The following is a 27,967-nucleotide window of genomic DNA, read 5'->3' as shown; positions in this document are numbered from 1 at the left end:
CATTGGAATCACTTATTCTCAAAAAGTTTGGTAGAATCCCTCCATGAAATCATCTGACCCTGGATCTTTTACGTTTAGAGTGGTGGTAGTGGGGTCTTCAACAATTATTTCTATTTATTTTATGGAAATATATTGGAATTAATATTGGCAAATTATGGTTTCCTAGAAAATGTGTTCAATCAATGATGTCTTTCAAAAAAGACTTCCTAGAAACTGCTGCCCATTTCATCAGATCGCTGAATATGGGTCTCATTATGACAATCCAAGAATAGTACAGACCCCAAGGAAATGTTTGCATTTCATCCAGATTTCATGGTTACAGCCAGAGACCAGGTTTTGCCTCTGTTATGCTTTCCAGGGATGCTTTGGCCTGAGATCCACTTTCTTCTGTCACTCTCACCTCAGACATTCCTTTACATTTTTGAGTTGCGACTTGGCCTACCTCCAAAGAGAATCTGAGGAAGAGTGCTTCAATTCCATCCCAGCACAAACCTGGATCAGGTGGCAGAAAGCCAGCATTCGTCTGCAATTTTAATGTATTAATGAGAAACAATAAATTAGTGTGTATAAAATTATTTGGTTGGCATATACCATAGCCAGTGTTACTGGTGCAGTCTTCTGTGAAGAACAAAGGTTCTCAGGGGAGCGGATTTGCTTCACAGGGAACACTTGGCAATGTCTGGAGACATTTTGGGCTGTCACAACTGGAAGATGAGGAGTGCTGCTGACATGTAGTGGGGAGAGGCCAGGATACTGCTAACCAGCCTCCAAATGCGCAGGAGAGCCTCAAAATATCAAACTATGCCAAAGATGAGAAACCCTGATGTAGAAATATTTTCTCTCTGCTTGTGTTCCAGGATTTTATAGCAACCTTGCCAGAACTTTCAGGATTCCATGGCCAGGACCTTTTTGGAATTTGGAGTAAAGTCTATGACCCTTTATATTGTGAGGTAAAAGGAAAAAAATATATCTATATAAACATAAATATATTTGCTATCCAGTTTTATGCTTTATGCCTATTTTGAAATAGACGAATACACTTGCATTTTTTTCTTACGAATTTTTACTTGTTACTCCCTTTGATATTGAAACATAACTTCAGATTTTTCTTACATGAGCTTGAAAATTCTGACTTCTCTTTTCTCTGCATTATTTTATGGTTTTACCCTTTAGAAAACTGCAAACAGAATTTTTTTTTTTCTATACAGTGATGCTTATTTACTTAGTCATTGAGGAATGCTGGATTCCCATCAAGCATTTCAATGAAAAACGAAATGTTTGTTACACAGAAAGAAGGGAGAAAACTTGCCTCGTCTCTAATACACAAGCCAACTGTAAGCCAGGCTATCAAAATTGGCCTGTCAGGAGAGAACTTCTTTACTGTGTGATGCATTTGAATTAATTTTGTAGCTAGATAAACTAGGGCTGCGTTTTTCAAAGTTCCCAGTATTTTTCACTCACCAGGCTCCACCTTCTGGCCAAAAGGAGTGTTTTCTCTTTTTTTCCTTTTTTTATTTATATATGACAGCAGAATGCATTACAATTCTTATTACACATATAGAGCACAATTTTTCATGTCTCTGGTTATATATAAAGTATATTCACACCAATTCATGTCTTCATACATGTACTTTAGATAATAATGTCCACCACATTCCACCATCATTGCTAACCTCTTGCCCCCTCCCTTCCCCTCCTACCCCTCTGCCCTATCTAGAGTTCATCTTTTCCTCCCATGCTCCCCCTCCCTACCTCACTATGAGTCAGTCACCTTATATCAGAGAAAACATTCGGCATTTTTTGAGGGTGGGGGGATTGGCTAACTTCACTTAGCATTATCTTCTCTAACTCCATCCATTTACCTGCAAATGCCATGATTTTATTCTCTTTTTATTGCTGAGTAATATTCTATTGTGTATATATGCCACATTTTTTAAATTAATTCATCTACTGAAGGGCATCTAGGTTGATTCCACAGTTTATCTATTGTGAATTGTGCTGCTATAAACATTGATGTGGCTGTGTCCCTATAGTATGCTGTTTTTAAGTCCTTTGGGTATAGTCCAAGGAGAGAGATAGCTGGGTCAAATGGTGGTTCCATTCCCAATTTTCCAAGAAATCTCCATACTGCTTTCCATATTGGTTGCACCAATTTGCAGTCCAACCAGCAGTGTATGAGCGTACCTTTTTCCCCACATCCTTGCCAACACTTATTGTTGTTTGTTTTCATAATAGCTGCCATTCTGACTGGAGTGAGATGAAATCTTAGAGTGGTTTTGATTTGCATTTCTCTAATTGCAAGGACCTGAACAGACACTTCTCAGATGATGATATACAATCAATCAACAAATATATGAAAAAAATGTTCATCATCGCTAGCAAAAGGAGTGTTTTCCTGTTTTCCCAGCACAGTTGGCACAGTTCTGACCATTCACCTGACCATCCACTTCTGATTTTTTGAGTTCCTCATGGGGGAGTTAGGGGCAGCAATTACTTTTATAGTTCCATCTCAGTAACAGATGACACCATGTGCCCCCTCTTTGGTAGTTCATTAGCCCAACTCAAGCTACTCTTTCAATATTTTCACTTTATCATCAACATCTGTTTCAATGAAATTTGTTAGCCTCGAAGACATTTTCAATGGAGACAAGAACCCACCGTTTTAGTTCCTTACTCTAGTTTTATTTTGGTTCTTTCGTTGGTGGGTTTTGTTTTGGGGATTAAACGCAAGGCCTAAAGTAGGCTAACTCCACACATCAGTTTGATCTGACCTATTCCATAAGGAGACCACGTTATGTGGTATCTTTCTCGTGTCTCTCTTTCTTACTTCTGTGTCACTTTGTTCTGCTCTTTCATGATCAATCAGTCTCTCTCTCTCTCTCTCTCTCTCTCTCTCTCTCTGAAACTAGGGAACTCCTAATCAGTTTTTTTCTAATGGGTAATAAATAATGACACTAGGTCTCTACCTGCACTGCCTGAAACTTGTTCATGTTTAACAAACATCTACCCAGTCCCTACTGTGCCCCAGGTATAAACTTTTAAGTTCACAGGGATGGGTATCTATTATTGAAGGCTCCAGCAAAATACATTGCCTATCCTAACAAGCCTCTCAGACAGCTCATTCAGCTTCAGAGAAAATACCATCTTACCCTGTAAGCTTATTCCTTCCCCCACAGATTCAAAGAAAGATTTCTAACTCTTGCATAAAGGAAGGAGCCACATCCTTGCCCTTCTGCACTCTTGTTCTGCAAAATAAGAATCACTCGTTTATCCAGAGTTAAGTCAAAAACTATAAACTTGGTAGAAAGGGGACATTTAGTTTCTGTACTTTTTTTCTTCTGAAAATCAATATCACTTTCTATTGTGGATATAAAGTCTTTAAAAGAAGTGGCAGGACAAGAAAGGCTGGCCCCAGTGGTTCTTGTGGGGCCAAAGAAGATTTTTAAAAAATCAACAAAGAGGATAGTCATTAATAAAAAAAAAAAAAAATGCACAAATGTTTTCTTCCTTTTTCTTTGATACAGGCTGTCCACAATTTCACTTTACCCTCCTGGGCCACTAAGGACACCATGGCTAAGTTGAAAGAATTATCAGAATTATCCATTCTGTCCCTTTTTGGAATTCATAAGCAGAAAGAGAAAAGTAGACTCCAGGGAGGTAAGTTTTTTTTGAAAATGAGATGTGTTTTGGATTTGTGGTTGTGGTCTGAGTCTGAGTCACAGTCCTATCACTGACCCACGGAGTGACCTCAGACAGATCTCTTAAAACTGTAACAATAACACCTGCTTCATAGACAGGGTTAAAATGAATGAATGTATTCAAAGGATTTAGAACAAACAGCAGCTGGTACATAATACACTGTCAGCAAACATTGTGTTACTGTAATCATCAATATTATACACTCTGGGCCTTAATTTTCTCATCTGGAAAATGAAAGCTTTGAGCTAACACTAAATAAATGGTCCTTTCTGTCCAGATCTCTTTATCCAGATGAAATAACCAAGGATTTCCTATCTGAGTCCAAAGAAAATCACTTGTGCCTGGGAGCCTATAAGACATGATTAAAAGTTAATAGAACCTATTTTGCAGGATCTATATATTTTATTTATTACAACTGATAAGTTTTATGACGCAGCTTGAATTGTTTCACTGGTGTTGAAAGGTATTGAGATTTATTTGTCAGTGATGCCTCTTCTCGGATAGAAGTGGCTTTTCCCAGCACAGGAGACCCTGCCATCTTGAAGGTAGACCCAAGCAGGAGGATTCTGGGCCCCTGTGATGAGGACAGGTGAGTAGAGGAAAGAAGCCAGGACCAGGTGGGTTAGAGATAGGGGCTGCGGCCTGTGAGGGCAGCTAAGGTGGACACGCCAAAACACCAAGTGGGGTGCCAGGCTCAGAGGTGGTTAATGTGAGGACATGCCTATTTTAGACATTTTGAGGAAACTGGTATAATCACACCAGGATTCCTGCCAAATGCTACTCACCTGATAAGGACAGGTCCATTAGAATCCCAAGAGAATGCATAGCAGCCGAGAATTCTGACAATTAGAGCTAGAAGTCAGTTATGGAGTCAATTATAGCTAGAAAAGCAGGGCTACACCTTAGGTGTAGAGTGAGACAAGCTGTAACCAAGAGAAGAGCTAATAAGACATGAAACCAGGATGATGAGAAGCAAATTCATGTGAAATGAATGTGAGGTTGGGGCTAATAATGCAGGACAGTGGTCCCTAATGACATGAGGATGTTGCAAAGCTGCTGTGACAAAGCGCCCATAGCATGGTACAGAATCAGACCCAACGGAAATGTTCAGGTCTTTGCTCCACGTTAAGAATGGCACAAGCAACAAGCCCAGCCCTTGAGGAAGAGAGCACATCCAGAGAGGAGTCTTAGATGAAACCTAGCATGTCAGAAAAATTACCAGGCAAGGTACAGACTGTGTATAGGAGCAGACCCCAGGAAGGGTCTCACTGGCTACATAAGCACCAGGCCTCATTTCTGGTGCACCAGAATCAAGATTTATTTCCCCTCAGCCTCATCGTGATGGATTCAAGAATCTGGCCCTTCACTATTCCAAGTGCAGCCTATTGGCCTGCAACATCCCCTTACCTAAAAGCTGGCTGGAAATGCAGAAGCTCAGGCCCCACTTGAAAACTGTTGAATTAGAATCCACAGTTTAGTAAAATCCCAATGATTTACACCAGAAAGGAATGAACAGTAATCTAATGCTGTGCAGATGTATATATATATATATGAAATGGGGTTTACTCTAGCAACTTGTTCATCTTTCCTCCTCCCTCCCCACTTACCCTCTTTGTCTACTGGAGGGTTATACTGGGGGAAGCCACTTCCTCTCTCTGGGCGTCAGTTTCCCCAACTGATAAGTGGATTCAACTAGACTCTATCTGTAAGTGTCCTTCCCTCAGGTATTCTCTGGTCATGGATTATATAGGTTGGCACTTGTGGGAACCCTCCTGCCCTACTTCCTAGAGGAAGTTCAGTGCCACTGATAAGCCAGAAAATTGTTTCCTGCGTGGTTCTTCCAAAACACGAGCTCCGCCCTATTGTTCCTATCTGACTAAGCATGAAAGATTTGTCAACGACATGCTTATTGAATGATGAAGCGGCTGAACACAGCCATGCACAGAAAACATCCATTGTCCTGCTGACACAGAATACAAGAACATCAGTACTGTGACCAGTATCTTCTGACGTTGACCAGAGTTTCTGTTCCACCAGTTGATTTCAGAGGTGACAATGTCTGGTGATGTGCACACATACACACACCCCAAAACTCCCAAGACTAGTTTTGGAACAAATACCCACTCTTTTTTTTCAAACATCCACTCTTGCTGTACACTAGAGTGTACAGCTAAATCCAGCTCACTGCCTGTTTTTGAAAATAGAGTTTTACTGAAGCAGCCATTTGTTCATTTGTGCAATGTCTCTGGCAGTTTTCATGCTACCGCTGCAGAGTTGAAAAGTTGCAACAGATCTAATGGCCCACAAAGCCTAAAACATTTACCATGTCACCTTTTACAGGAAAAAAATGTGCCAACTTTTTCTGTAGCCCATGAGTAAAAGAAGTGAAGTTTGGTTTTTCTGATCAATAATGTTTTGTCTAGTTCATGCAGATTTAAGAAAGGATGCCACAGGGAATTTAGAAGTTTGCTTTAAGTGAACAGGGATTTTTGACATACTGGGTTCAAAACCCAGGCTTTCTGCTTACAAGTCACACAATCTTGGGCAAGTTACTGAGCCTTTCTGAGCCTCTGCCATCCCGCCTATAAAATGGAACATTGGCATGCCAGAGCCCAGAGATGATTTGAGAGTCACCCCTAGCTACTCCTGGGACTAGGGAATAATCACCCAGAACTAAGAACTGATACCTTGTGACCAAGGCTGCAGCCTTCCCAAAAAGGCACAGGTTGACAAAGGGCAAGCCACTTTTGGCAGATGATTGTCATGACTTCCAGAAATTTGGCAACAGAGTTTAGTACCAATGCGGCATGAAGATCAAGTGTAAATCCCTAAAGTATTCCAGAGAAATTGAGACTTGTTAGAAAAACAGCATCCAGTTTCTTTCATTCATGGTAAATGCCGGCATCTGAAAAAAGAACTGATCACCTACCTCCTTGATTAACCCTTTATTGTGCTAATTGGTGTACAGGCCTATATCTTCCTAGTATTTCATAACACTCCTCTGATTCACCTAGCACAGTGTCTGACCCAGAATAGCTGCTCAGGGTTAACTTGCTGAGCCAACTACAGAATCTGGGATCATAGTCTATTAATGTCATGCCTGCTCATTGCCAAAAGCAAACACACACCATTGGTCATTCGTAAGCCAGGAGAACACATATACAGTAGAGCGACCAGCCAAGACACAGAAGTCTCTTTTGTGACTCCCCAACATAGTTGGTCATGGAAGTCTATGAAGCAACGTGTCCTCAAGCAGAATCTGGCACTGGGAGGTACACCACAGCTTTCAGCATCTGCAAACAGCATAGAGACTGTGCTCTGTGCACCTGCCTTTCGTCACCTCAGGAGCAACAAAAGTCAGGTGTTTGGATGTGAAGGGCAGAAAGCTCCCCTCTACTGATGACAGATAGTGAGAGCTAAAGATTCTGGCTGCTCCCCAATAGTGACCCCCAGGATAATCTGAAGAAATGGTCCACAGACAACCCATGATCTGTGCACACATCTGGAGAATTGCTTTCTCCCAAGGCCTCCCATAAACCTGACTGTTGGAGAGTGAAAAAAGGAGGTGAAGACAGAAGTACATGCCCTGCAGTCATTTCAGTTCTGCTCAGGAGATGATCATTGGCTGACAACTGTCTTGTAAGATCTGGAAAAAAAAAAATCTGAAATTACTTCCAAGTTATCAGCCTCCTAAACTGAAATTTAACAGAACCCATTACAGGAGAGTTCTAGAATGCACCAGTCTAGGTCTCCTTTCCCAGATGGGTGAGTCACTTAATGTCTCTGTGCTTCAGCTTTTTTTAGCTATAAATGAGGGACAAGACTGAAACATCAGTTTAAAAAAAATGTGTGTAAGTTATGCTACCCAGCACATAGCTGAGGCTCAACCAAAGTTAGGTCTTTGCCTCTCTTGATAAATCATCAGAGAACATCCCCATTTATGAATAAGTTTGAAAACTAAAATATAAGCCTTGTTTGGTTCAGCTCCATTATTGATCTCTCTCCTTAAGGTGTCCTGGTCAGTGAAATTCTTAATCACCTGAAGAGCGCAACTCAATCCCAAAACTACAAAAAATTTGTCATGTATTCTGCGGTAAGTATTTCTGTCTTCATTTAACACCCATTTGTTTTAAGTGTGTGATCTCTTAGAGGAACCTCATCTTGATCCTGATTACTTCCCCATTACCCAGGGAATGGTAGGCATCTGCACAAAGATGTGAAGATTAAATGTGTCATTCTGGCCCTTGAGGAATTTACAATTTAATGGTAATGCTAACAAGAAAACAAACACCAAAGCAGTGTGGAAATACCATTCAAGCAAGGGCTTTGGGGCCTCCTAAAGGGTGGCCACCTCTCTGTTGCAGGAGATGGGAGAGATAGGCAGGTAGATAAGCAGGTAGACTCAGGCAACTTTGATAGAGTCTCAGAATGTTTGAGCTGGAAGGCAGCTTGAAGATCATGCTTCTTAGGGTAAAATGTAAGGAGAGAAAAGAAGCAGGGGAGACTCCCCCCACCCCGGAAGGGATTTGCTCAGGGAGGTCAGGGCAGGGAGGACAGGATGGAGGCAGCATTTCAGAAATTAATTATCTTGTAGAAAGACCAGAATCTGGAACCGGCACCTAGTTATAAAGCTTATGTAATATCTAGAAAAACAGAGAGATCTAAAACCAGGGCAGCAAGAGGACAGGAAAAGGGGTTTGCTCGGTTATTAGGGAAACTATGATTTGACTGGAGAAAGCCATGTTTTCATTCATGATACAGGGAAGCTTGATTATTATATTATCCTCCATATGGAATAGGCTAGAGAAAAGTAGGCCTGAAATGAGCTGATTTTGTGCTTTTTTAGCTTCTAATCTGGTTTCTTTTTCTAACTTGTTGTGTGACTTCTATCAAATTCTGTTGCTCCTTTTCTTTTTCTTTGTTTTTTTTTTTTTTTTTTTTTTTTTAGATTAGTCCTCACCCCTTTTGAATAGGTGTACACTGTCATACAGTTTGGACAGTGAAATGTTGTCCCCACTTTATAGATGTGGAAGTTGAGAATTACCTAACACCAGATAGCTAATCAATGCCAGGATTGAAAATCATCCTGTATACCTTTCAGCCACTCTGAGGCAAACATTTAACTTTATTTATTTTATTTTATTTTTTTTGGCAGGGGTTAAGGGGATTGAATCCAGAGGCACTTTACCATTGAATTATATCCCCAGCCCTTATTTTTTCTTTTTTTAAATTTTGAAATAGGGTCTTGCTGAGTTGTCCCACTAAATTACTGAGGCTGGCTTCAAACTTGAGTTCCTCCTGCCTCAGCCTCCCAAGTCACTGGGATTACTGGTGTGCACCACTGTGCCCTGCTACAATTATGTTTAAGCTACAATTATGTTTAAGCTTCCTTATATTTTAACCTCCCTAAAACATTTATGGCCTCATATACTCTTCCACAACTTTAAAGTACAATGATACTAATCTATAGAAAAATATAATTTAGCATTAATGTGTTCTAAAATATCTTAAAGTTTAATGAAAAAAATCAATGGAACAAGCAAAAGCAGAGATTTGCTTTACTGGGAAAAGGCACAGGACTGAGAAGACTTGATTCAAGTTTACTTTATTCGATGCTTATTTGATGATAAGCAAGTTACTTAATGTCTCTGGATCTCAGTTTCTTCATTTTTCAAGTGGGAATATGTATGTAAATCTTACTATCTAGCACACAGCAGATGCTGAAGTAAAATTAACTCTTTCCTTATTACTTATTATACTTAGTCCTTAGTACTTATTAAGACATTGGGAGTAAGGGAAATTAAATTGAATGGGAAACTCTAGTGGTGCTCTACAAGTGCATATCTATTGAATGCAAATCTGAACCAGCAGTAAAAATGATTGAAAATGATTTGTTCCGAATTTCTGTAGCATGACACTACTGTGAGTGGCCTACAGATGGCGCTAGATGTTTTCAACGGAATCCTTCCTCCCTATGCTTCTTGCCACTTAGTGGAATTGTACCTTGACAAAGGGTAAGTGCCTGATGAGTGGCCCCCAGGCTTTTTTATTATTGCTATTGTTGGCATAAGGGTGGTTGTGTCTGTCTTTGGTTTGCTTTTATATTTGGAGGAAAGAATGGTAGTAATAGGATCTGTTAGGGCTTTTTTGTTGTCATGAAGTCTTTTATTTGAAAATAATGTACATAACATAGTAGATGGAAAAATTTTACAGAACCATTCTAAAAAAACAGAAATTAATTTTTTTAAAATTAAGGTATTCTAAGTTTGCTGACATTACATAGTTCTGTTGGTAAAAACAGCCTGATAGAAGACGTCATGAGAAAAATGAAGGTGCTTGGTGCTTAAACAACAAAAGTATTTCAATTAAAAGACTTTGAACACACCCAGGCAGCTCCTGGTGAGTCATATTCACCAGAAAAGATTCTTCTGGCTGGTGTTTACCTGGTGTGGCCTTTCCCAGGTGACCAAGCCCTTGTTTAAATAGTAGGAAGGTTAGATTTGAGAGACCAAATGTCACATTTTACCCAAAACTGAGGGAGCTCCCAGAATAGGTGACTTTTATTGTTAAAATGGGGCGAGTTGGATAAACCAGGAAGAGTTGGTTACCATAGACAAGGTCACACCAAAACTTTGTATCATTTGCAAGAGGAGTTGTTTTTTGGCAAGTCACCAGAACTCATGGGATATTATTGAAGAAATAAAGGAAAAGAAGGGGCCAAGTTAAGGCAGTGACCCCAGAGCTGTGTTCCAGGGTTGGTTGGGGAGATTAATTGTGCCTTCCTTTCAAGATAATCTCAGCAACTACAGGCAGGACCAGCCTGACACCCCCGGCCCCTCACTCAGAAGAGCTCATGCTTGTCTTGACAATCTGCTGCTGCCATCTTGAAATTCTCCATAATCTTGAAACAAAAGGCTCTGAACTTAATTCTGCTAGCTTTGTTGTTTTGGATACATGTTTTTGGTCCCCCGAATATGTAGAACAGGAAAGTCGCAGTATAAAGACCTAATTCTCAACCAATACCTTCACTCCTTATGAAGAAAGTGAGTCCTACACAGTTAGGGAAGGGTAGATGTTTTCTTTATTGAACCTCTAACTGGGTGACACCATGATGAAGTCAAACTATAATGTGGTCTTAGCTGATTTGCTCTCAAATATCTTGGGTCAGAGCGGAGAGAAGCAAATGGAGACTAGAAATGGAGACTAGCAAAGTAGAACATGAGAAAGAGAAGACTGAAAACATAAAAACCTGTCTTAGTAATAAACCTTGCACAGATCTGACCCTTTAAAGACCACCTCTGGACACATAGTTAATAAATCCAGACAAAATTCCAGGATCAGCTGTAAGCACAGGCACTGTTTCTTCAGGGATAAGACAAAAGAAGCTATTGACTCTTCTCAGGCCTCCCTCTTCTGTGGTTTCTGCACCCCAGGGGCCTGAGCTTCCTTTGTTAGGGAGCCATAGTACTTTCTTCCCCTGAATCACTTTCTTTCACCATCTTGAGAAAACCTATGCTATTAGACAAGTGTGAGTTATTTTTTCAACTGAGCGATCTGGACACAGGACAAAAAAAAAAAAAATTAACCAAGAGCCATGCTCAGGTCAAGGTTGTTGTTTTACTAGGATTTTCTTACTGGCACTCCATAGAAGGATTGAAGATTAGACTTGATTGCCTTTTAGTTAGGAACAAGGAGAATCTAAGCTAACAAATACTATAGATGCCTGCTTATACGGCCATCTTGACTAGGTCATTCCACATTTTCCCTATAAGATAAGGAGACAGGGAGAGTGTTTTATTTGTCTAGCTATCTTAAATACACAAACTGTTAAGGTTGTAGAAAAGGTATTTAAATATATATTTAAAAGATTTAATTTTAAATAAGTGCATAAATTTAAAATCATAAGCTATATAAAATAATTCATTAAGTTGAAAATACTACTTTTTTTCCATTTTTACTTTTTATGGAATAGTTTCTTATCAATTCTTTGTATGTGTCTTTAACATGTGTCTTCTCCACTAGAGCCAATTTTGAGTCCCCTGATGAGTGCTTTTGAAATATTAGATATATTAATTAAGAAGGGTAATTCTGCCTTCTGTACAAATGAAATCTAAAATTCTTAGGGGCTTAACCTAAGAATTAGTGGAAATCAATGAAGATTAATGGAAATTAATCTCTCCCTTATCCAAAAGCCCAGTGCAGGTGTTGCTGGTCAACAGGTGTTTTAGTCAGCTTTCTCAGTGCTGCAAACCAAAATCCTGACAAGAACAATTTACAGGAGGAAAAGTTTATTTGTTTCTCATGGTTTCAGAGGTCTCTGTCCATAGACAGCCAACTCCATTGCGCTGGGCCTGAGCTCAGGCAGAATTTCATGGCGGAAGAGCATGGAAGAGAAAAAAAACTCAGGTCGTGACCACCAGGAAGCAGAGAGAGACAGCTCCACTTTTAACTGAGGACAAAATACATACCCCAAAGGCATGCCCAATGGCCCACCTCCTCCAATCACACCCTTCCTGCCTACAGTTACCACCCAGTTAATCCCTATCAGAGGATTAATACCCTAATTAGGTTAAAACTCTCATAACCCAATCATTTCACCTCTACACTTTCTCACATTACTTCACACATTAGCTTTTGGGGGACACCTCAGATCTAAATCATAACAATAGGTCAATGCAGGTGTTCTGTGGTGTGTTCCCACATGGTGGTCAGGCACCTAGGGCTCTACAGTTTCAAGAGGGCTGTGCCACCTGTCAGCAGCTTGTAGAAAGGACAGAGAGGATAGAAAGACAACCTGCTTATCAACTACCTCAGCCCAAAAGAAGCACTTATCATTTCTGCTCACATTCTACTGGCTAAGATGGATCACTTGGTGCCACCGAGGTGCAAGAGAACCTGAGAATATAGTCATTTCTGATCTGTGACTCTATTCAATAGACAGAAAATCATGGTTTTGGGATGAACTATTGGTCATCTACGCTCTATCATCCTGAGATAAAAGATATTGCCACTGGAAAAGTTATCCCAACATGTATATGATAGTTCATATAATATTAGAGAAATTTAAAATATAAATATCCTATAAATGATATTTGCAGTTACTGTGCCTATACGACTTTTTACAGTGATGTTTTTAAAAGCTTGTTTATAACAATATCTAAAAGTTGAAATTGTGAATTCACTGCACCAGGAAAGATCACTAAATCCTATTTAAATTTCTCTCCTGCCTCTTTGGTTGGGAAGTATCTTTCATAGGCAATTCATATTGGTTTTACTGAGACTGGTTGCGGACATAAGACACTTTGTTTTTTAAAATAAAGTTTTAAAAGAGTCCTCTCTAATATGACACAGGAGTTGAACCTACATCAAACACCTCTGAGATTTAATAAAAACTTGCATATATTCAAGTACATGTGTTACATATTATTCAGGTTCATATTTATGGCCTAGTTAAGGAAAAGGAAAGATACATTCAGGGTAAAGACTGAGATAAACATTAAGAGAGGAAAAAAGAACAGAGGAAGACACAAATGAGAAGAACAGAACACAAGAGGGGTGACCCATCACCCCCACAGGCCCCTCATTTCTCATTCCAAGACTCATCAAAGTGGCACCATCTCCCCAACCATCTCCTTTCAGCTCTCTGATTGAGCATCCTGGTTCCTACCTCCTATGCTTCTCTTTACCTAACAAACTAGCCCTCCCAATCCCACCTCCAAATCTGTCTTGCCTGCCCCAGTCTACCCATTCCCACATAAAAATTGGCCAAAATCTCATTCCCATAAGCTCTTCCATGGGCCCTCCAATTAGCATGTTACCAACCAGGTGGAAAGAGGTTCAGTTGCAATTCAATATGGCAGAACTAACAGAGCTCTCTCCTCTGCCTTTCCCCACCAAGGGAGTACTTCGTGGAGATGTACTATCGGAACGAGACCCTGCATGAGGCTTACACCCTAACACTGCCAGGCTGCACCCCCAGCTGTCCTCTGGAGAAGTTTGCTGAGTTGGTTGCCCCTGTGATCCCCCAAGACTGGTCCACGGAGTGTATGATCACAAACAACCACCAAGGTACTGAGAAAAATTAGTGTTCACACAGAGCTGTGCAGAAAGAGCACAGCGCTCATTCTCGAAGCAGATGGTGTTTTGAAAATGTACTTTGGCCATTAATCCCAGCTTAGAGGGAAATGGGCTTTGGGTGATAGCTGTACATTTCAGGGACCCCCAACTTTATGCAACTTTCTCTCAATCTAGTCCTGCCATAAACTTTAATTTATTTATTTTTCAGTATTACTATAAAAGGCTATCAGTGCCCAAATATAATCAGGTATAAAACTTGGGTAAAAGTTCACGGGGATGCCATGAGCTACAGTATCAGCCACACAGTACTTTCTACTGTTTAAAGGCTTCTAGGTTTTGTTTGATCATGATTAGATGAAACTGTGCTTTAAATTTCTGAAGTGGAACAGATTTCAAATAAAACCCGCAATTTAGTATGAGAACCAGGAAGGGAAGACTTTAATCTGAGGCTAATGGGGAAGCTTACCCATCAATTCCAGTCTTCTTTCTAGGAAAGGCAAAGAGATGAAATACAAGGACAATAACTGGAAAAATTTTCTATATTGAGAACCTGTCTGGTTTTATATTTATGTTAAATAATACCAGGTGGCAGAACTGAAAAATAAAAGTTTATTTGTGTCCTTTGGCCTTGGAACATTCATGTTCCCTTTGAAGAAGTTGAAATTAAGCTTTCCAAATACCTTTGAGTTATGTAATACATGCAGCAACCCTTGGAATATCTGCATCACAGCAGTTAAGCCATGTGATAAGAGCAAGCTATTCAGCACAACATGTCAAAGTTGAGACACTGCATGGAGGGTCTCTGGAAGTCCCGATGGCAGGGGATGTTGAATCTAAAGTTGATTTCAGAGAGAATGATGACACATATGAAGCTGGAACAAATTAGAAATGTGAGAATGTTCTAAGTCCCTCCATGTTCAAAACTTGTTGAAATATTCAAGAGTACGGTCATGAAATCCATTCAGAGGACAAAGTGATCAAGGCTTTGATTCTAGTATCTTCAGAAAACCTAAGCAAACTCACAGTTCCTGCTGAGACTGCTTGCTCTAGAAGAAGAAATCATGTCCTAATGATACTCTTTAGAGTCCCTTAGATTTGCCATGTAGCAGATGCAACACGTCTAGAGAACACCATGCTGTATTTCCACCATGGATAGAGATGAGACAGTTCCTGCTGGGTGCCAGCATCTAGAGCAAAGCCATTCCCTCTCCTGGTTGGTCACAGAGTAACTGACGCAAGACATCGAGTTGATATGTTTCCTTGTGTAACTTCTTTCCCAAGTAAATATCTGTTGTTGGGGCCACCATCTATCCTTGTAACTTTCTTCTAGCAGTGAGCCAAATGTACAATAGTGAATAAAGTCATTATGAGGAAGTCCAAAAGCATTACTTTTATAATGAACTTCAAAAAGCTTGTGTGTTGTATTTAATTAGAATAAAATTCTGCAGGCAGATTTCAGGAGCTCTTTGTTGTTGTTTGGGGATTTTTGTTTTGATGTCACAAAAGGAACTGGATTAATATGAATGATTGGAATGGCTTAAAAGAACATTTTACATGGACAATATAGTATAAACTTTAGTACTTCACATAAAGGCTAATCTGTGGTCCTGCCTCAACTATTTAAGATGGAACTTTCTAAGAAAACAACCTCAGAAAGTTCACAATGTAGTAAGGAAGTAAATGGGTGCACATTACAGGGAACTAAGAGTTACCCAGAATTGAAGGGAGACATGGAAGTCTAGGGAAGGCTTTCTGCAGGAGGGATCAACTGCGCCATGTGAAGTCAGGTTGAACGTAAGTTTATACTGCTGTGCTACAAGATACCAGAAAGGTATTTATTAAATGTCTTGGTAGCTTCAAACTGAAAAACATAGGGGTGTACTCAGCAGAAGATTCAGGCTTCAAAGAGATTCCAACAGGTTGCATTCAAGAGGCCATTTCTGATAAGCTATCAGTTTCACAAGAGCAAGGATTTTATCTGTTGTGTGCTCTGCTGTGTCTTCTCAATACCTAGAATTTCCTGTGTCAGGCATCAGTTTGTGCTCAATAAATATTTGCTCAATTATTGTGTAAATTAGTTACCTTTCCTCCCTGAAGTTCCACCCACTATCTTGATTAACAGCAATACTAGCAACCTAGGATTCATTCCCACCTCCTAGGAGTTATTTTTATCCCACACTCTCCTTCATATTCCCTAGGCTCTCCTCACAACCTCTGGTCAACCTACCTGTAGTATGTTTGCAGAATTCCTTTCCTCAAAACACCAATACTAAAATTCATTATCCAAGTAAAGTAAAATATGATTAATTAGCAAAATATGTTAGCAAAAAGAAAACATGGGTGTCATTGTACTGCAATCATATCTTAACAAATCTCAAGAGTAGAATATATGTGCAGCTCTTCCCAACTATGAGTTCAGCAGTTTCACTTGGGTACCTTAAAGTTGGTCATGGCAGAAGCATCTTCACCACAGAAATCAGCAAGTACTACAATCAGAGCTTTTTGTTGTTATTGTTTAATTCATATTACTAGCACATCACTAGATATAGTTCACAGAAAGCTTGGGAAAAGTCTATGGTCTGAGATGATCTCCAACAAAGTGAGTTTCATATTTTAAATTCTTTAAGGAAAATGGAATACAGTCTTCCAGGGTGATGATAAGTGCAGCTGGTAAAAATTTCAGGAAGACAGATTGTCATTCTCTGTTGGGAAATTCCTGAGAGAGGACCTGACCATTGGCCTGGATGAGCTTGCCTTGACATTGATTCTACAGAGCAGGCTGAAGTGTGGAGGGTAGTAAGGGTGAAAGAATAACTTCCTAGTAGGGTCACAAACTTAATAAAAGTACAGGAGTCTCAGATACATTTGACAAATAGCTCTCATAGCTACAAAAAATAGATGAACGGTTGTAATTCATTGAAAAAAAAAGTAGAATACAGGACATTTCAGTTGTTCTGAGAAAGCCAATGCAGAAGGAAAGACAAAATCATCCAATACAGAACAGATCCTGTATATGGGAGATGCCTTGCAACTCTGCTTCTTAAGGGATTTCTACCCATGAAGTGCTACCTAAACTATAAGCAGTGGTTTTAGGTAGTTCTAGCAGATCCAGTTAACCAGACTGTACTAGTTAAATCAACCAGAATCTTTGCAAGAAAATCCATGACAAGTGCAAGTTCCATACTGCGTTACTTGAAAACAATAAAATTCTTTTTTTAAATGCCTTTTAATTCCAAAGTTTTATTAATGATCACACTTTCTGTGTTAGCACTCTACTACCTCCTACCTTAATATCCTGCTTCAGTTGTTTTATATTTTTTCAGTTGTTTTATTTTACTGGTGAGAAATTCCAGTTTCCCCCTCATTATCTTTGTAAAACCGACAATCTACAGTACATATTCACATGCCCAGGATTCAATCGTGAGCTTCTTAAAAATGAGAGCCATACCTTTTTCCTCTTCAAATCTTTAGTCGGTAGAATGTGGCACCTTCAATCAAGATTTGCTAATGAAATATATGTTCATCTCTCCATATTTAGACTAACTTTCTCATGGCTAGGTCCAGATCTCAGAAGTCTGGAACAATAAATAGGAAAGAGAGCTATAAATGATCCTGCAAAGTGACTGATCTGTAAAGACCTAATGGCTTGCTATATATATGTACATACTGGCCAATATGTCTGTGTTACTTGACATCTGTTTTCAACACAGTCCCTTGACATTCTCTTGTTCCCCCTTTGCTGTTAAGAGCCCCCTGATCAATGATATTCCTTCTAGCATCATTCTTCCCTTAAAGATGAGGCCATCTTATTAAAAACCTTTTTCTCACCCCTGTTGCCATTGTCTTCTGTTTTCCAGGACAAATTTCATCATCCATTAAAAACATTGCCTTGGTCTGCACTGATTCACTCCTCACTCCCACTCCTGCCCTCATCCTAGGCAACTCTGACAGTCATAATCATGACCCAGCTCATACCCTGCCCATCATACCAATACCCAACCTACATCAAAGCCATCATGCAGTTTTTTCCACTGGGATCTCCCCAGGAGAGCTAAAGAAAACAAAAGACTGTCTCTTGTGACTCTCAAACTATGAATGTTGAAATTTCTAGTCCAATCCCTGGTCTTTTGAAACTGCTTGGAAAATGTATTCCTCCTTTCTGGACCCTTCTCTACTCTCTTTAGGAAGGCCTTTTCATTTTTCCCAAGCTCCAGATTTCATTGTTTTTCTTTTAATAAGGTAATCTCTGGATAACCCTTTTAAGTTCTCTTCTAACAACCTCAAAATATGTCAGTAGCTTTAAGCTTCCCCTTCAGCTGTTCCTCAGGTAAACTGGCTCCTCCTTAAGGAGACTGACTTCTCACTGTGTGAGGATCCATTCCAACAGTCTTCTTAGGACTTCAATGAATTGTTTATTCAGCCTCTTTTTCATCCTCTGCCCTGGCTCCTTCCCTCCTACTATGAAAATGGCCAAGTATCTTCTTGTCAAAACACCTCAAGTGTCTGCTCCATTTTCTTCTTCAGTCCTAATTTTCTTAAACTAATGATTTGCCCTCTCCAGCTATTCCTTATCTCCTCAATTCTTAATTACTCCGTACAATTATGTCTATCCTCCCACCATCTCTTTTTCTAAACTTCCCTTTTGAAAACTATCAGTGCCCAATTCAGCAGTCTCTTTTCCTTGCCTGTTTTACAGAGAAGAAAACTAAAAAGCTCAGAGAATAACATGCCACAAGTAGTAAGGTCAGGAGTCAAACCTAACACTCTCTGATACCTTCTTTCTACTCTAGCATGTCCCTTTCTATCTCTCTTATACACTGTTGCTCTAGGGCAATTTCCTAAAGTAGGATTGGTGGATCAAGGTATATGAATATTTAATAAACAATAGATATTTATTGAGTACCTCTTATTCATCAACATGTACCCAGGAACCAGGCATTAAGTTTGCTGAGGATACAGATTGTAGAGAAGCAGATTCTCCCTATGTGGTTTGTAGACCTCTGGAAAAAAGGATGGAAGGACAAGGAAGGACAGGGAGATAAAAAAAAATTAAATCTCTACAGATAAGGGACCATGAGCCCTCTGATGAAAAACATATAGGTATCATGAGAACATACCGCAGAGGCAGTGAACCTAAGTATATGGGTTAAATTGGTAGAAGGTATCTATCTAAGAGAAATTGGCCAACCTAAGAGAAGGCTTCTCAGAGAGGTGATGTTTAAATGGAAACCTGAAAGAGAAAAGGACATAGCTAGGTGAATAGAGGTGAGGAAAAAGGAGGATGTTACAGAGAAAAGAGAGAAGACCAGGAGGCTAAAGATAACATGGGCATTTTAGGGACTGGAAAAAGTCTGGTAAGTACATGGAGAGCTGAAGCTGGAGAGATGGGTGTTAAGTGCTTTCTAGGTCACCTTGAGTAGTCCTCATCATTGAAAGGTTTTAGGCAGAGAAAACATGCTATAACTACATTCTTATTTCAGGAAGACTCTGGTTTCAGGGGGAGAATGGATTGGAGAGGAGGCCAGGGGAAACAGGAAACTGCTGCAGTAGTCCAAAGAGAAAGGCAGACTTATCCAAAGGGTGAAAAGAAGTAGGGCAGACAGGACTTGAGGATGAATGGAAGAGGAAGAGGCTTTCCACACATTTCAAAAAGGTTTCAGCAATTTTCACACTGCGTTCAGCAGTATGTGTTTGTCCTGGTATAAAGGAATTTCTTCTCAGTCACTGCCTGCACTGGACCTCTTTGCAGTAAGAGACAAATGATCACTCTATCTTTTTGCAGCTTCTAGAACATCACTCTGCCAAAATCCTAAAATCTCTGGTAGTAGAAAGAAGCACATAGTTTTAAAATGAATAAGCACAAATCAGAGAAGGAGAGAGCACCAACTCTCCTGAGTCTTTTCTTTCTTCTCAGGCTCCTTGGCCAGTTGCTCTGAGATAGATACCTTCTACCAACCACTAAGAGATGGTGTCCCAGGATCCAGTATGTTATTTCCTCATTCCACACTCACCATGAGGCAGTATGCTCAGACCTCTGTCTTCTATACTTGCCATCCTTATTTCTACTTCTAAGTGGAGAATTTTAGACCTGTTTTTTTGGTGTTGTTTGTTTGTTTTGCAAACTACATCACTGTCAGGATAATTACCCATCTCAGTTTGACATGAAAACAAAATCCATTACCTCCTTTATTCCAAACTAACCTTTTTTTGTGGTCTCAGTCACAATTCACAGCTTCATCATCTGATCAGTCACTCAAGCAAGAACCTAGGAGATTGTATTGCCCACATTTACCATTATATTTAATTTGTCACCAAGGGCTTCACCAATGTCTGCCCATTCTACTGCAGGAGTATCTCTGAACCCCTTCATCTGTGTTCCCAGGTCCACCACTTCAGTTCTGAGCCCCTGCTATCTTATCAAAGATATCTCAGTAGCTCCCTGCCAAGCCTACCATATCGCCTCCAACCTATCCTTTCCATCAGTTTGTTTATTTATTTATTTTTGTAAACACAGAATGTTACCTCCATGTATAATAATCACCAATCACTTCCATTTGCCCCCTGAAATCAGACGCCTATAACTGGGCCCTGATCTACATGTGTGGTCTACCCTCCCTGAAGCCCGAGCTTCAGTCACTAATAATAAACTCCAGTAACTGCTCATTATTTCCCAGACATACCGTGTGCAACTCCTTCTGCCTCATGGTAAAGTCCTATTCATCTCACAGGCTAGCTTCAATCTCAGAAAACTTTCCAAACTCTTTCTCCATCAAATAAAATATACTCTGTTGGTTGCAACTTGCTCCCTGTTCCAATGACCTCTTACACCTCCATTTCAGTATTTGTCACATTATCTTAGAATTGTCTATCTGGTTCTTCCACTACACATTGAGCTCCTCAAGAGCAAAAGTTATGGAGCACTCAACACAGCCTGCCTGGTGTGTGATATGTGCTCACTGCATGTCTAGGAAGGAATGAAAGAAGAATAAAGAGTAGGGAGGCATATTCCATGGGACTGCCATTACAGCCAATAAAAATAACTAAAAATAAAAATTTTAAGTAGATAAAGTCAGCCATGAAAATAAATTTTGAAGAATGACTAGTATCTGTCTCCCTCTCTCATTTCCATGCAGTCCCATCTTTCCTTCTTCAATTCCATTTAGTTCCCTTCAACTTTATATTAGCAACTTTTGAATTTCTAATGACACTGTCCTTTGGGGTCTAACTTTATTAATATGTACCTTTTAAGGATATTACAAAGCATCCTGGTATCATGAGAAAAACACTGGATAGAGAGTTGGCAAACTATGAATGCTAGGTTGTTAATTTTTTCTACAAATATTTATTAGCATGGACTATGGACTATGTACTGTTCTAAGTGCCTGCATATATCTGTGAACAAAAAATACAAAGATTCCTGCTTCCTTGAAGTTTATATTCAAGAGGGACAGATAATAAATAATAAACATAATAAATAAGTATTTTGTTAGCTGTGGATCATAAGTGCCACATTGGCGGAGGGAGTAGAGAAGATTGAATAAATTATACTTGTAAATGGGAAGGTCTCTTTGAGATGAAATTTAAGTAAGGAAGGTAAAGGATTGGCCCAATCCAGGGACCTGAGGGAAGAGCGTTCAAGCAATAGTATCAGCTAGAGCAGAGACACTAAGGGGGAATGCACATATGTGTTTGAAGAATAGCAGAAAGGTCTGTGTGGCCAGAAGATAGTGAATGGGGGGAAAATGATAAGAGAGAAAAATCATAGGGGCCAGATGATGTAGTCTCATGAACTGTCACCATCAGGATCTTAGCTTGTCCTCTGATATTGATGACCACCCATTGTGGACTTCGTTGTAAGGTGCGGAGTGGCATGGTATGACTTGAAACCATTTGATGGCTATGTTTAAAACAGACTGTGAAGAAGAAAGGACAGAAGCTATGGAGCAAGTCAGAAGCCACTGTAGTGATCCCAGAAAATGATAGTGGTTCAAAACAGGGAGAAGTCACTGGTTTCTGGATATATTTTTTAGTAGAAGCAACAAGATTTCCTAGCAGATCAGGTACAGGAAGTGAGAGAAAAGATTCAAGGAAGATTCTAAGAGTTTTGTCCTGAGGCAACAGAAGAAGGGAGTTTCCATCAACTGAGATGAGGAAGGCTGTGGATAGAGCAGATTTGGTGTAAGAAGGAAAATGGAGGTTCAGTTTTGGATTTGTTGAGATTGAAATGTCCATTAGATGTCCAAGGAATACAATAGTCCCCTTTAACCATGGGGGTATGTTCCCAGATCACCAGTGAATGCGTGAAAACATTGATAGTACAGAGCCCTATGTATACTAGTGTGTTTCCTGTATGTATTTAGCTATGATAAAGTTTAATTTATAAATTAGGCATAGAAGATTAACAACAACTAATAAAATAATAGGACAATTATAATAGTGTACTACAATAAAAGTTATATGAATGTGCTGTTGTTTAGTCACACACTCATTCTCATGTCCACATCACTACACTGACATTCTGGGGGCCATTATTAAGTAAAATCAGGGTTAGTTGCACATAAGCACTGTGATATTTCAACAGACAATCTCACAACCAACATGGCTACTACATGACTAATGGGCAAGTAGCATATACAATGTGGATGCACTAGACAAAGGGATGACTCACATCTCAGGTGGTGTGGAGTGGGATGGCATGAGGTTTCATAATACTACTCAGTACAGGGCATGAATTATTTACTTCTTGGAATTTTTACTTCTTATGAATTCTTTACTTCTCAAATTGGCCATTTAATATTTTCATTCAATGGTTGACCACCATGGGAAACTAAAAGCACAGAAAGTCAAATCCTGGATAAGGGGGAACTACTATATGCCAACTATACATTGTACATAAGAGTCTTGAGTTTGAAAGAGAGGTCAGAGCTACAGATTTAAATTTTGAAGTCCCAAGTGCACAGATGGTTTTTTAAATCATGAGACTGATACCATCCCATGTATCCAAGCCAAATTAAATTATATGCTTAACTTAACTGTATTATCTAATCTCTGTGTTTCTTATTTTTCTGCTCTGTATAATGATAGACTAAATCAGTGATTTTATCTGTGTTCCATGGGGCTCTAGGGTTCCATAGAAAGACCCATTTGGATCCTGACTGTTGTCCAATTCATGAATTCTTTACTCAATTAAACCCTGCTAAATCTAATTTAAAGATTTTTTAATGATGTGAAAGCAGATTAAAAAATAATCAGGGGTGGGGTTATAGCTCAGTGGTTGAGCTCTTGCCTCACATGTGTGAGGCACTGGGTTCAATCTCAGCACCACATAAATAAATAAATAAATTAATTAATTAAAGATATTGTGTCTGTCTACAACTAATAGATATATATATATATAGATATATATATAGATATATAGATATAGATAATCAACCAGGCATGGTGGCACTCACCTATAATTCCATCAACTCAGAAAGCTAAGGCAGGAGTCCAAAGCCAGCCTCAGCAACTTAGTGAGGCCCTAAGCAATTTAGCAAGAACTTGTCTCAAAATAAAAGAAAAATTTTAAAAAGGATAGGGATATGACTCAGTGGTTAAACATCCCTGGGTTCAGTCCCTGGTACCAATCATCATCATCATCATCATCATCATCATCATCATCATCATCATTATCATCATCAAATATCATTACTAACAAAAAAGAAAGAAAGGAAGACCCATGTGGATCTGAGAAGTTTGCTCTCCATTGCCTAAGTCACAAAGTAATCCCATATTTTTACAACGATAAGACATACATTTAGAGAGGAGACAAACTGATATTTGTGATGTGTACACTATAGTGAACTAGGATGTATTTAGAGGAGACTAACTTTCTGAACAAAATAATAAATTAGTGCCATATATATGTATAGCTGGACAATTGTATAGTTAATATATATTCAGTGTTTCCTCTTTAAAATATGTTTACCTGGACATCAAATTGAAAAATGAAAAGATTCCATTTCCTTTAGATTCAATTGGTTGCAGTTGAGTATTCAGAATTTCCTTTGAGTTTGTGACCAGAACAATTAGTAATTTAACTGTAAAAAAATGCCCAAATTTAGTACTATAAGAGGACCTTAGAAATATTTCAGTTGATTACCTTCCCTTTACAATAGAGAGCTGAAGCCCAAAGGTCAAAGGTCATGCTAGAACTGAAACCTAGGTCTCCAGACTTCTTGTCCTGTGCCCTCTGTAACCACAATCTGCTGACTTCTGTGCTGCTTCAAATTTACAGTAAAGGCAGAAATCAACACTGATATGTAGTCTTCACATTTTCTTAAGACATCAATTTTACATTAATGCTCTTCCTATTTTCCCACAGTTCTAAGGGTCATCCTTGCCATTGCCTTTTGCCTGGTGTCTGGCATCCTAGTGGTGCTACTCTTCACGCTCATCCGCCATGGGCCCTGTTGGCAGAGAGACGCCTATCGGAACATCTGAACAGACTGCGGAACAAGAGGAGACAAGCAGATCCCAGTTCCTGGGATACAGCCCTGACAGCATTCCAAGGATAGGCATTTGTCGTGTGGGCATTGTGCTGCCCACACCCTTCCTCTTGAACCTGCCCAGATCATGGTCTGAACTCACAGCCACCCAGGGACAGCTGCTTGACTGACAGGTTACTTAGGACATAGCTCTGAGCAGCAGTGCAGGCTGCTCATGTAGCTAAAAAGAGGCTCTTCTATAGGGGACAGTTGTATTCTCTGACACAGATGTCCAGAGGAAAAGCAAGGAGTCAAATTCCAATCAGCCTTCCATCTGCCAAGAGCAAAGTGAGACAAAGACATAGATTAGACAAGACTTGATAATGGGAGTGTTAGACTAGTCGTAGTATTATACAAGATGATTCCTAAGGAAAAAAACACAGTAAGAATTATAAACATTTTCTTTATCAAGGTGGGCTACACACGCACACACACACACACACACACACACACACACACCCCACTAAGAAGCAATTCCTACACAGTGTTTTATGGCTAACAGACTTCTGCATGTTTGCCTAACATACATGCATATGTATATTTATATTTTAAATGTCTTTGGAAGAGTTATTTCTCAGAAACTATAATATCAAAGTAACGTGAAAATCCATGTGGCCATGCTTTTGTTTGTCTTTTTGTTTTAGACATTAAACCCAGGGCTGCACACATTCCAGGTAAGTGCTTTACCATTGAGCTACAGCCCCAGTCCCCAGTATTCTTTTTTTAACCTCCAATATCAGAACTGGATATTTTACAGTTTTGAATTTCTTTCTTTTTTTTTTTTTTTGTAATTTCTTTATTTCACTTTAAAATTGTGAGATCTTACATGGATAAGAGTTATTAATGACAGTGATGAAATGATAATATATTTTAATTGCCACAATATGTATAATTTTTTTCAATGCTGGGGATTGAATCCAGGGCCTCACACATGCAAGACAAACACTCTATCTCTAAGCTACATCCCCAGTCCTATCTGAATTTTACAAGTGGTGAGGTAGAAAGAAAAGTGGGGCTGAGGGTTAACAAACAACTGCCTCAACTCTGCACTAGCTTTGGGTCAACAATCAGGAACAAGTTCTTTCATACCTTAAGCCTTAGTTTCTTAATCTTCAAAGGAAAAATCTGGAGCAAATGATGATAGAAGTGGCATCTCGTTCTTGTGTTCTGTGAGCAATTTCTTTTTCATTTTACGATATGGATGGGTTGTTGCCAAAACAAGCACTTCCATGGATAGTATCACTGTTAAGTTACTATGATGAAATTTAAAATTTAGCAGAGTAGCAAAATTTACTCTGAACAATTTTATTCTGCTCTGAATACCCAACCATTCAGTTGATGGGAAATCAAGGCTTATTCCTTAGTAGGGTTCTCCACCTCTTCAGGTTTGACTAAAGATCCCAGAGAGTAATCGGAGAAGTCAAAAGGGTCCACTACAACTCTGTCCACACTGGTCTCCAGTAAGTTCACTGTCCACATGGACAGTGGTCTTCTGAGGGCAGTTGGAGGACATTTTTATCATGGCTCCCATCACTACACCCTTGGAGTTCACATCCTGGGACTGCCTAGACCAACTGCTCTACTACTGAGCCACAATCTGAGCCACAGGAGCTGTTTTCTCTTACCTGACAACTTCTTATTCCTGCTGCAAAACAAAGGCCACCCAGAAAAGGAAAAAAGAAAATAAATTCTGGCTTCATCTTTGCTTGGGAAAGAGAAAAACATCTGTATCAACAGGAACAAAGAACTTGCTGTCTTGCTAGAGCAGCCAGCTCTGTCAGTAAGAAGTCATAATACCTTATGCTAATGAGACTGTAAAAACAGAAATAAAAACACAAGTCATAGATTTTTCTCAATCATTCAACAAACATTGATGGAGGACCTCATATTCACGAACCTAGATAAATTATCTATTCAGATTGGATTACTAGGATATTTGGCTCCAATGACCATCTCATTTAGAACTGGTGGAACATAAAAGCTTTTACAACCTTTTCCACATATCATCTTATAATACTTTCCATGGCTAAAATTAAAATTTCCATGCTTCTACTTTCCATTGGTTCCAAGGGATTTTTCCACATCCTCCATTTCTTTTCCTTCTACCATCTCTTTAGATTACTGTAAAGAAACCTCTCAGGCTCAACTTAGTTGTTTCCCCTACTCTTTTCATAAATACTGTATTTGTTTTCCATACTTCATGTCAGAATGAAAAATCATAAGTGACAGATGACCTATAGCAATAAAGAACCCTAATGTACTGAAAAGTTTCTCAAGAAACTTCAAGAGAGGTTGTAACTCTTTCAACTGATAAAAGTTACTCTTTCATACAGATCAGATAAGATCAGTAAAATTAAAAAGATGAAACAAATTCTAGCAATAAAATTTATTTAATTCAGTATCTGTAAAATAGCATTTCAACATGAAATTGATACTTAAAAAATTTTAAAGGGATATTTAATGTTGTTGTTGTTGTTGTTGTTTTCTGGTACTGGGGATTTGAACTCAAGGATGCTTTGCCTCTGAACTATATTCCCAGCTCTTTTTATCTTATTTTGAGACAGGGTCTCAGTAAATTGCCCAGGCTGGGCTCAAACTTGTGATCCTCCTGCTTCAACCTCTCAAGTCACTCAATATTACAGCATGTACCACCATTATACTAAGTATTTAAAGTCTGATGTGCATTTTACCCTTGGAGCACATCTCAATTTGGACTAGGCTACATTTCAAGCCTCAAGACACATGTGGCTAGTGGCTACCATATTGAATAGTTCTGCTTAAGACAATTAAATGATGAAATTTTTAAAGAAGATAAACTGTAATCTCTGTTTATTTTGTAAAATCCACCTTTAGATTATTGTGAAAAAAATAAAAATAATCTTTATTATGTGTCATCTTATTTTTGTGCATGGCTAAACTGATTAAAGATTTTTCTGAAATATTTTATCAGTAAACCTGACAACAGTAGTAGCCCAAACCTCTTCCAAAATTATCCTAAACCTAATTTCTTTTTATTAATTTTTTTCTTGTTAAATATTTTAAGAAAGAATTTGAAATCAGTAAATAAAAACTGCTATATTTTGAGGGGATTCCTTTTAAAAGCTTAATTAAATTTTTGATTGTGAGTAATCTATAATCAAAAGAAAGATGAATGCACATAATTAAAAAAGAGTATAAAAATACAAAATAAAAGGCTTTCCTCTCCACTTTCAATCACGAAATGCAATCTTGTTGACAATATCTGGTTTTAGTTCTTCTATTGAATAGCATTAATTTTTATGGAATAGACATTTATTTTCTGAAATTTTCATATTTTTCTCTGCTTTTATGACCAAAAGTGACATCTTCCTTTTATTTATTTTTGTCTTCATTTTCTTGTGGTAATTTTTAAATGATTCATGAGCAGTAAGCTTTTTAATTCTAATATATCCAAATATATCTACATTTCCCTCTCCTTTACCAATCAGTTGGTTGGGTATATTCAGGTTGAAAATCATTTCCCTCCCAAAACTTTAAAGCAGTATTTTGTTGGGTTGTAGCATTCAGGATTGCTGAGAAGACTCATAACAGTCTGATTCTCATTCCAATATAAGTAATCTGTTTTATTTTGCTTCTCCTGACTCTTTTAAGATATGCTTTTTATATATGGAGTTCTGAAATTTAAC

General features: G+C 38.9%; 1 protein-coding gene across 1 annotated transcript in view; it reads left to right on the top strand.

Moving 5' to 3' along the window:
- The window catches only part of Acp3 (acid phosphatase 3), a 53,262-nt gene extending 26,061 nt beyond the window's left edge, over window positions 1–27,201 (top strand). Inside the window, exons 6-11 of the mRNA XM_027933657.2 lie at window positions 858–950; window positions 3,525–3,657; window positions 7,710–7,792; window positions 9,610–9,713; window positions 13,598–13,767; window positions 24,140–27,201. Of these exons, the coding sequence (XP_027789458.2) occupies window positions 858–950; window positions 3,525–3,657; window positions 7,710–7,792; window positions 9,610–9,713; window positions 13,598–13,767; window positions 24,140–24,258 (702 nt within the window). The 3' untranslated portion in view covers window positions 24,259–27,201. The remainder of the gene's footprint in view (window positions 1–857; window positions 951–3,524; window positions 3,658–7,709; window positions 7,793–9,609; window positions 9,714–13,597; window positions 13,768–24,139) is intronic.
- Window positions 27,202–27,967: the final 766 nt, after the last annotated feature.

This window comes from Marmota flaviventris, chromosome 8, assembly GCF_047511675.1.
Source record: "Marmota flaviventris isolate mMarFla1 chromosome 8, mMarFla1.hap1, whole genome shotgun sequence".
NCBI classification, from domain to species: Eukaryota; Metazoa; Chordata; class Mammalia; order Rodentia; family Sciuridae; genus Marmota; species Marmota flaviventris.
The sequence above is the reverse complement of the archived record's forward strand: the minus strand, read 5'-3'. Positions and strand labels throughout refer to the sequence as shown.